Source organism: Buteo buteo, chromosome 11 (genome assembly GCF_964188355.1).
Source record: "Buteo buteo chromosome 11, bButBut1.hap1.1, whole genome shotgun sequence".
Classification (NCBI taxonomy): domain Eukaryota; kingdom Metazoa; phylum Chordata; class Aves; order Accipitriformes; family Accipitridae; genus Buteo; species Buteo buteo.
Genome location: NC_134181.1, coordinates 16,910,047 through 16,920,850, shown reverse-complemented (window position 1 = coordinate 16,920,850; position 10,804 = coordinate 16,910,047). Strand labels below are relative to the sequence as shown.

The window sequence follows — 10,804 nt, the reverse complement described above, 5'->3', positions numbered from 1 at the left end:
CAGATCATTCTTGCCAGAGTCAGCTCAGACTGGGGCAAAACCAGTAAATGCATCAATCATTCCTTTAAAAACAATTTTTCTGAATAATGGGATCTCAGATGGTGGAGCATACATGTGCATAAATGCAAACATGGAGCGACAAGACAGAGAGAGCGAGCATGCACTTTCAGGAAAGAGTGGGAGTAAAATAACAAGGGATCCACTGTTGTGGCTATTGAAGAAAGAAATAAGGCTGTTCCTATGAAATGGCAACTCTCTGGCATTTAATTTTGAATAGGAAAAACATACTGAAGACAGATGGGAACCAAAGAAATGTGAAGCATCCTGAAGCATGCCTACTACAGCAGGAAGAACTTGGGGGCAAAAAAGGTATTAAGATCATTCTGCTTTTTCCTTATGGCAATATCAAACTACTGAGAGAAGTAGAGATGTTATAATTTACAACTATATTTAAAATTAGAAAATACACTAGTGTATACCCTGCTTGTATTGTTTTGTTCAGATTTGGTATTTAATAATGCTGAACTATTATTTTTTTTAAAGAGGCACTTCCATCCCTCATGGAATTTCAGCATTTTCTTTTGGACTATCCTGTAGATCAGCACTGGGTTTTGTAATAGCTCTGTTGGGATAAAATGCAGTTGTGCGGTACCAATTAGGTTACTGAAGGGAGCCAACACTTCAGCAACATGGTCGGGTTCATTCAGACAGTTATTTGGCAGAAGGATGTTTAAAAATAATTGCATATCCCCTCCCCGTCTTTAAATATTCACAGGAAAAGTCAGAGAAGAACTGATAATGTGACAATAATAATGAGGCTGAAGAACAGTATTATAGTGTGAACTCATATACCCCTTGGTTTCATTTACATGTTTAGCAGCTGCTTGTTTCTTGATCATAGAAGGATCATTACCTGACTTGTAAGAAGAGAGGGGAAGTCTGTTCACCTTTGGGCAACTAGCTCTGCATTTATTAATAGTTGTTGCCCATCTCATTATAAATTTAATTGCTGCATTATAATTTATTTATTCATTGATTTATTGTAATAGATGAGTAGAAACAAAATTACCTTTGCAAATTACTTTGATATGTGGGAAATGTGCATGGTTAAAAAAAAAAAAACAACCAATATGCAGTCTGGCCTGTGAAATGCTACCTAGTGAATAGCATCTTAAAGTGTGAGTGCTAGCATACACAAACAGGTCTTGTTAGGCAGTGAAGGTGAATCCAGCCAATTTATAGACTGCTTAAAAAGAAATTCTGATGCAACTTATATGCAATTATCCTTACATTCCCAGGTGTCTCTTCTCTTCATGGAAGAGGGAATCAGCTGAAAATGAAGGCTCAACAGATGGGAGGAGAAGACTCCTCAAAAATCAGAAACCTAAAGGTAGGAAGTTTGCAGAACATTTGGTTAAACTAGGGCTGCCTTTCTGTTAGTGTGGGTATCATCACACTTAGAAAAGCTGTTTTTATGTAGCTCCTGCCTTCAGGAGGTACTGGCTGTCACTGCCTTGCAGGAAGAGTCCAGGCCAGGGGTGCTGCCTGGCTGCTTGCTGTGCTGCAATGGAGATAGTGCCCTTTCACAGAGCTGGGCTGAGCACTGAGCAGCAAAGTTCAAAAGAGGACTTACAGCCATATTCCATCCTGACCCACACTACCCTCTCCCAAGTATGTAGTTGCCTAAACCAGGGCTTAAGTGGACATTGGCCGGGGGGAACCACAAACCACCTTATTTGCTATCCAAAACTCTCCTAATGTGTAGCTATCACATGACATCTTGAGATGGCTCCATTTGAGCTGAGGGTTATCTGAAGAGAGGCAGGCAGGTAATGCCCAGCTTGGGGGTGTGCAATGAAACACGTGTGTGTTCTGTGCTCTAGGTGAGACACCGAATGTCACCATCCCTGTGAGTAGAGCCCAGAAGTGTGGTGTGGGCAGGAGGCCCAGCCCCACCAGCTACCCATCCCATCCCAGCATTAGTAAGTCTGCAGCTCACCCACAGTTGCAGCATCAAACCAGGGGGCAGGAGGAGAAATCTGTGGCTTAACGGTTCTCAGGTAAGACAGCATCAACAATAACAATCAAGTAAGGCCACAGAAGATGCATATACAGAGACAGAAAATATGGACACAGAATTATTATTTCAGTTTTCAGTTATTAATCCATATAGAGAATAGTTAGACCCAGAAAAACTCCAAATTTTTCTTCAAGTAATTAATTGATAAAATTGATTAATAAATAACAATATCTGCTATCAAATTTCTCTGCACACAGGTCAATCAGCTGCAAAACTGGACCATTAGGGCCATAAAATGCAGGATGGTTTGGGTCGGGTTTTTCTTTTTCCTTTTTGTAAATGTTTTTATTGCACTACTAACTCAGCTATAAAATGTATTAAATGTATTTATCACCACTCATGACTACCTGTAGTGCTGGCTGTGGGCTGAGTTGGGAATGGCAGCCGGCACCGTTTCTAATCATGGCCTTAAGTAGTTCAGCAGCCATGGATCTTCCCTGCACGTGGCCACCTCAGCATCTCGAGGCAGTCACGCATGCAGCTGGGTTGTGCTGTGACTCAGTAATCAGCCCTTTTTTCTTTTGTTTTTCCCTACTGTCCCTTTCTATAGTTGCTTGCTCTATGTGGCACCATCATAGCCCAAGCAGCACCTCCCTGCTGTGGTTATCAGGACCCACCTGCACCCAGTGGCCTCACACGGCCGCCCTGCTCGCACAGGAACCCTGCAGCATCGCTCGCTCTCTGAGCCGTGGGGCAGTCGGTGAGAGCAGCCATGGGGCCTCCCGTGCTCCCCGGCATTACAGACCTCAAGAGGCAGCAATGAGGGGAGCGGGGGGCTGCGGAGGGCTGCACTGCCACCCGCACCTCTGTGGGACAGCCTCGGAGCCCCGAGTGCACTGCAGCTCCCGCCCAGTAAAAATCAGTCTGAAGAGCAAATGGATGCCAGTGACCATAAGGTGCTCTCTAACTAATTCACGTCAGCAATGCTACAGCTGAAAACATGTACCATACCTACCCTGGTTTCCTTCTGGCCCCAAAACCACTTAATTCCTGCACCAGATTACAGGGAAGGTGGGCCTCAGCCAACTCCCATTTTCTGAGCTGGCCAGGAGCAGATCTCCGAGGAAGAGCCTAAAGAAAAAAAGGTAGGGCTAACAGAGGGTGCAGCCACACCGCCAGGTTCAGCAGCCGTGGCTGGACCTGCTCCTCGTGAAGTGACTGAAGACTCTGACTCACACCATGCTTTTTTTCGATGACATTTTGTTTTGCATGAAAGTTTTTGGTTTGAAAAATTACTACTGCGTTCAAGTTGTTTGCGGTTTTCACTAGCTTCCACTAAGCTCTAGAAAGGCCCCAAGCTCTCCTAGGTATTTTACATCTCCCAGTACTATCTGCTTTAGTCACGTGGCTCCAATTTTCCATTATCGGAGCTTTGCACTGTGCAGCAGGGCCTAGAGCCAGGGGCAGTTTTGGTGCGGTAGGGACCCAAAGCCGCCCTGCCCAGACTCGGGCTGCCATGCAAGATGCCGGCCCAGCCGCGGGGGTCACGCCAACACTCAGCAGCAGCAGCCGCTCACCACGCAGCACTTTGTTTATGAACTGTAGGCTTCACCATTGGGGGAACAATGCACACGGCCAAGTCTGCACTAAAGACCCTGTGCGCTAGATTTGGTGCAAGTTTGAAATTTATAAACCTGTGAAAGTTTTATATGTACCTAATTGCGTTAGCCCAAAAGTAGTTTTAAGAGCAGCACTATAAAAATGGGATTATAATAGCTGGATAGACACATACAAATATGTATCTTCATTTTTAAAAGCCGTGGGTTAGGAATAGACGAGGTTTCCAGCTGGTACAGGCACTGCCCTCTTGTGACTGAATACTCGAAATACAGGCAAACCTCCAGCTGCAGCTGTTCAGCAGAGCTCAGCTCTACATAAGATAAACATTGATGTTATTGCTGTAAAAACGTTGAGTGAGATGTTCTGAGCACTTTTCCCATAGAGATTCACAGGAGACCCCAGCTTTAGCTTTTAAAAAAAGTCAAACAATAATCTTATTGCAAATGAGAAACTCAGTTTAGAAAACAAACCAACCCTTTACACTACAGAAGTAGGTAATGCATTTCCTAAAAATATATTTTGCAAGTATTTTTACAACGGTTTAAGTATTTGCAATACGATAAAGATTTTAAAAATACTTAAATTGACAGCATTCCTTTTACAGTTTATACAGCTATTATAATTATTATTACAATACTCGGGAAATTTAAAAAATTAAACCTAGAAATACTGGATAGCAGCATTTTTCTAGATGGAGAATGCATGCAGACTTGGTGTTCAGGTCTTCTAAATGGTAGCTACGGAAGCAGCACTGAAGCTACAGCATGAGCTGAGGAGGAGCTGATCATCTAGGGTCAGTAAGGTAGTGTTCTAAGCATTTAAAAAAATAAATTTATTTTTCCCCACAGGCAAACTACAGTTAGCTATAGCAGCGTTTTGTTGGTTTTCCATTATAGTATCAGGTACTAACTGGTAAGGCACAAGTAGTATACTTTGACCTGATTTGATACAGTACAGCAATTCCTAAGTTTTCTAGAAAAGTTGAAATTGAGACTATCAAAAATATGTAAAAATAAATTCTTTTGTAAATACATAAACCAAGCTAGTTCAACACTGTATTCGTTGTTGTTCGTGACAGTCCCAGAACTTCAACCCCCCAAAGAAATTAATAGAGCCATAAGAATAATATTTTTAATTAATATTAGTACAGAAGGAGCACACGGTACATTCCTTTCCAGCAGCAAATTCCACTCTACCATTGGGCGGGGGGGTGTTAAGGCTACTTGAGGGCAATCTGATGTAAGTTTCCCTAACTCATTCTTGGAGACAGCCTTTTTAAGTTTAAGAGACTATTTGTGCACAAAACATGGGATGTTTATTTAGCAAAACATCAAGAACAGAGAAAAACATGCTTTGTTACAGTGGTAAAAATACACAAAGCTTTCAAGCTGTTTTTTACACCAACTCGGTTCTGAAACCGTAAAATTCCAGTTTGCAGCATGTTGTGCCTTAGTATTGTATTAACCAGGCTACCATTAGGGATTGTGGTGACCAAGTTCATCTGTTCAGTGGAGTATAAAGTGCACAAGAAAAATAAGTGCATTGAAATGAACCATTTATGATTACATGAGTAATTCCTGTAACACATAGTACCTGTTTAAAATGGAACTCTCACAGGCTGTTTAGTAAAACACAGTACTACATTTTTAAAAGCACAGAATCAGTATTATCACAGGTATTAGAAAGATCTTTACTGAACATACATATTTTTGTATTTTTTCCTCCAATTATCTCCCACACCAAAAAACAAGCACTCTCATGTAGTTTACTGTGGGGTTTGGGGTTGTTTGTTTTTTTGTTTTAGTAATGTGTAAGGCATCACCTTTAACTAACACCTTGTCATTTTAACCTCTATGTTCAAAATAAGCAAGCATTTAGTGGCACAGTGATTTGTTCAATTTTCTACTGATTTGAACCCCTATTTCTAAAAATGATTAGCAAAGTAGGGGCTGACAGTTGTATAGGGGTGCAGTTTTTCTCCCCGATTATGAGTTTATGTATTATAAAACTTTACATTTTTACAGGCTGTCAGGAACCGTATTTTCTATGTGTTTTCCTACTCACAGGTTAAGGCCATTGTTAGCAATACTTCAAGAGCCAAACCATGAAGCAATGATCTAAGTGCTATTAATTTATGGGCACATTCACCATATTAAAAAAAAAATAAAATAAAAAAATAAAAAGAGAGAGAACTGATTGGGAGGCTCCCAAATGCATTAGACACATAAAAGTTGGGTGCTTAGTCACAGGAATCTTTGGGCGTTACATTTAACAGCAGTAGATTTTTAAAATGCAGGCTGTTTCTTCAAAATAGCTTATTCAATTCCCCAATATATGCTGAAGGCTAAAAACAGTTTCTTACCCTTGTATATAAGTTATTTTACAAGTTTCCTTTCACAGTGAAATCACTTTTCTGTCTGTATACTCCTTTCTGAGAAAGAAAATAAAAATTGGGGTTAGTTTCCATAACATTTCATTTACATTGCCAGATTATCTCTAGTCCAATACAGTACACCATAAAGCAATACTTTTTGGATTAAAAGAAGACTCAGTTGTCAAAACCAACACTTTTTTTAATGCTATAGAAAACATCTCTGCTCTTTTAACTGATAAGCAATAAACTAACCATGTAATCATACACTGTTTGCAAAACTATTTACTGTTTTGCAATAATATAAAGTAGTACAAAATGCAGGCTGTAAAGTACTGCCTGCAATTCGAAACACAGTATTTGTCACCAAGAAGCGTGCACAATAATGCTTTTAAACTCCCAGTTTTTTCTGTGTTATCTAGGTGTACCACAGTAAGAATTCACACAACTTCTTTTTCAGTCAAAGGCCAGAAGATTGGAGGCAAGAAGCGAAGCAGTTCATTTACACCCATCTATTTTAATTGGGTTCTGCTAACAGAATATGCATTCTGAAAAAATGGGGTTCTTAGATATTTGCAGTTGTAAAAAAGAGTGGCTATTTTGCTAGGAGCTTATTTATGTAGAAAATTTTAATACAGTTGCAAGTCCAAGTCTCCTCTCTGGCCACAGCAGTTCCAAGGCTGTCTTCCGAGTTCAATAAGTGAGAGGTAAGGTAACTACAACTTCAGGTAGTATGTAATATATGGAGGGAGGGAGGCAGAAAGATGACATGAGTGGAAGACATATGAAAGTTAATGCATTGGGAAAACTAGAGAATAAATCTAGGGATAGGGAAGAGAAAGAATCCAGACATTCAGATTGGTCTCATTGGTACATAGGTTTGTGCTTGTTCATTTTGTAAAGCCTTTACATTTGCTCCTTGTTCAGAAGGGGGTCTCTCTTGCAACTACTTTCAGGTAGAGAGTCACAAGGGGGCCGGGGGAATGAAGTTATCAAACAAGGTATCAAACGTTGTAGAGAGCAAGTTGAGAGTCTGTTGCGCTATTGCTTTTTTTTTTTTTTTTTTTTTTTTGCAAGCCCCCTCTTGCCTTTGCTTTGCAAACAGCCCCATTTAAAAACATCACTTGAGGTACCTAGAGGCGGTGGCCCAACTTCCTCTTCAACATGCAGCCAAGGGTGGGTTACCATACCTTCTGCTCAGATGATGTAAGTGTTCTCAAGGCCATTTTAATAAATATGAGCTGCCTAGCCAAGACTACTGCTAGTCTTTTTACCTTATATTGCCTGTGAGATGCTTCTATGGCATCCTTGTCAACACATCTGCAGCTGCTGTCCCAGAGCAGGATGGTACGTAGCCAAGGAAGAGCCAATGGACAATAACCCATCCATTGACAGACCGTTATGGAATCCATCACCTAAAGCCTTACTGAAATTTTTCAGGAGAGAAAGAGTTCAAGAGCTCATAGTAGTACTGAAACTAAAGAAACAGAGGGTTTTTTTCAAGAGCTCGTAGTAGGACTGAAACAAAAGAAATAAGAGTTTTGCCAAGGAGCACAGACTAGATAAATAAGGCAAGGGAATGCAGAACCCATGAGACAATTAGAGGCAAAAGGAACAGTGACACTTCTAATAACATTTTTGCTCTTGCGAGTGAAAAATTAGAGCACAGTTCATGCAGTGGCTAACAGAACAGATCAACTCCCTCAGCACCCCTTGCTTTAGACAAATTAGTCCTTCAAGCATCATTTTCAAATCTCTCTCTAGTTACTGTTCTGTGGTGGAGTGTGTCCCAAAGAAAGATTTTAGGTTTTCCAAGAAGAACAAAGTAACCACATTTTCTACAATATGGGATCAGTCTCCATTGTCTTTTAAAACAGTGGCTTTTTTAAAGTGGCTTTTCCTCTGTTATATTTTGTGACCGCTCCTTCTATAGACTTGATCCCAAAAAGGAAGTTTTCCATATAAAACATCCTAAGAGTTGAAAACGTACAGCTCATATGTATGCAGTTTGTACAACCAGATTTTACTGTATATATATAGTTGCATGTTTGCTAGTCAGTAGTAGACAGAAATAGCTAAAAAGCAACTAAAACAACAGTATTTCATTGCAAACAGAAACCAACAGACTTCCAAGTATAATATTTTGCATCAACGCAGGTTTTGCAGTTTTTCAAGTTAGGTTTCACTACGTGCTTGGTATACAGTAAAACTCTGATCTATTTTTATTCGTAGTTTTGCCTTTCCAGGCAGAGATTTTTAATACTCATTACTAATCCTGAAATGAAGAGTCAGATGCATAACATATTCCCAGGTAGTAGCTTAAAGTACTGTAGAAAAGTCAGTTTTGTTTTACCAAGGACTAGAACCCACTTCAGCAACATTCCCTGAGGCAATCTACTGTTTTATTTTTTTGTCCTCAAATCATTTGTATATAGTTGCTGTTCTGTTCCAGACTGCTTTGTTTCTTTAAAAATAGACACTTAGAAAAAGACAGCTGTTAACTTTCATTGCTTATTTTATATTTCAGCAATTATGGTTCCCATTAATACCCTTTTCTCCTCTCCTTTTTTTCCCCTCCAAAAATTGCAAGTTAACAGATAACAAATCTGTGTGCTTGACTTTCACAAGACAGGAATTCAGATCTTTAAATGAACGTTAATTTTTGAAGATGCAAATGTGTGAACTGAAAAGAATGCAGTAGACAGATAACAGAACAGAATTAATATGCAATGAACAGTCCAAAATTTATCTTACTAAAACTGAAGTTATTCTCCCTTCAAGAGAGAATCTATGGTGCTAAAAAAGATCAAGGGTGGGGAGAAGTGGTGGGGATGGAGGGTAGAGAGAATCATCATCCTTGGCCCACAGAAATGCACTGAGCAAGAAAGAACACTGTGTACCTTTACATTCTCAATGGACTAAGGAGGTTTCTCCTGACATAATTCCACCTTTAACATTTCAAAAAAGCCTGTGTATAATCAATGCACTTAAAGCTTTAAGTTTTAGTAACTTCACTTAGACTTTGTTTATAAAACAAACACACACAAGCACACTTCCTAGAGTGCAAAATGCTTAAATACTTCAATTACAGAACTCCACATGTAGTTTTTGGAACAGTAATCCTTTTGCTCTCATAGTCAACTTCTTCCTTGTTATCGCATCCATTGCCAGCAACGGTTGCATTAAAACTAACCAAAAAATGTAGCAAATGCAACAGTCGATAACTCTACACTGTTTCTTCAGTTTTCCAGAGGACATTGTTCATTTGTATAAACTCATTGTTGGACTTTGATACATGCACATGTAAGCATCACAAAGTAGTCTTCGTGCACAACCTTGAATTTTTCTGGAATCCAGTGAGTGTAATTCTTCTAGAGACATCTTCAGGTATTCACCAACTTCTGGGCATGGGGTAACTTGTGGAATGTTAAAGCCATTCTGACCTCCTTTTAACCGTAAGGAAAGAAAGAGAAACAGATTAGGATAGCATCTACATATATTTGCTCTTTATAATGTACTTTAATTATGACAGCATCACCAGTTCTTGAAAATGCATGCTAAAAAAACTAAGTATGCCATTCTGGACTACTGCAGGGTAAACTTCTATGAAAGGTGTATTGTTCAAGAAAAAAATCACAATTGGTGTCAGAGTATCTTGTAGTGTTTACTAACAAACACCCACACAAACACCCTACCAGAATGAGAGAGAACTTTGGGTTTTCCTAAACACTGAAAATTCTGTACGGCTTTGAGAAAGTGACCTGAATACATATGCCACCTCAAATGCTACTGAATTTGTTAATAACATGACAACTGGTAACAGTTGATGAATTCATAAAACATGAGTGTCTGTACCTGACTTGCAAGACTAAGGCAGAGTTTGCTCCTGGCCATTTTCCATGTAAAAATAAGCAAATTCAAACAACACAAGTACGGACATCTGTGACACTGTTCCCCAGCAAACATTTTTAGCTTATAGCACTAGTTGAAGGGAAATATTTGTGATACAAAACCCCCTAAGATCAGCAGGAGATACCCAGTGAGTATCTCATGTGATCTACATTCCTGAAATAAAGTGGTTCTTTACAGAATTCAGTCGTACACATTTCAAGCACTCTGAAACAAAGCTTGATTGCCTTCTGGTTGTTATAAGAAAGAGACTTTAATCCTGTCGCAGTTTCATTTTCAACAGGAGGCAAGATTCTCCTCCCCCCCCCCCCCCCCCCCCCCAGTCACACTGTAACAGAAGGGTTCAAGAATTCTTCATGCAAAGAACTGTTACTATGAGTCTGACACTTGCGTCTATTCCTGTTTTTCTCAGGCACCAGAATTGAACAGAGAGTCCTTATTTAAACACTATTTAATGCAGCAGAATCTGAGAGAACACTTGTTTTACTGACATTTGTATTATTACAGGGTAACAGTTTTCCACTGATAACTCTAAAGAGATTCAAAGGAATGGCATAGATGTTGTAATGTGTGACTATTTCTTTTATTCTAAAGACACCTACACCAAGTCATTTAAGCAAAAGCAATAAAAATATTTGCATAGTATCTGATGATTGTGTACATCCACTCAAATATAGACTGAAAGAACACATTCCTGCAGTTGATTATTTAAAACGAATTCTCTCTGCCAAACTTGCAAAGTATAGAAAAATGTATAAGGAGTCCTGCTAGAAAACTTCTGCAGTTACTTCTGTACTATCTACTTAATACAGTACCCAATTTAGGTGAAATTCAGATTATGCAAATCAGCAACTGCTATGAAATCAATGCACTGAGGTAAGGCT

General features: G+C 39.5%; 1 protein-coding gene across 5 annotated transcripts in view; it reads right to left on the bottom strand.

Annotated features, from left to right (window-relative positions):
- Window positions 1–4,757: 4,757 nt before the first annotated feature.
- The window catches only part of CYLD (CYLD lysine 63 deubiquitinase), a 30,016-nt gene continuing 23,969 nt past the window's right edge, over window positions 4,758–10,804 (bottom strand). For all 5 annotated transcript variants that reach the window (XM_075040217.1, XM_075040215.1, XM_075040218.1 and 2 more), the window contains one exon: window positions 4,758–9,457. In XM_075040217.1, the coding sequence (XP_074896318.1) occupies window positions 9,273–9,457 (185 nt within the window). In that variant the 3' untranslated portion in view covers window positions 4,758–9,272. The remainder of the gene's footprint in view (window positions 9,458–10,804) is intronic.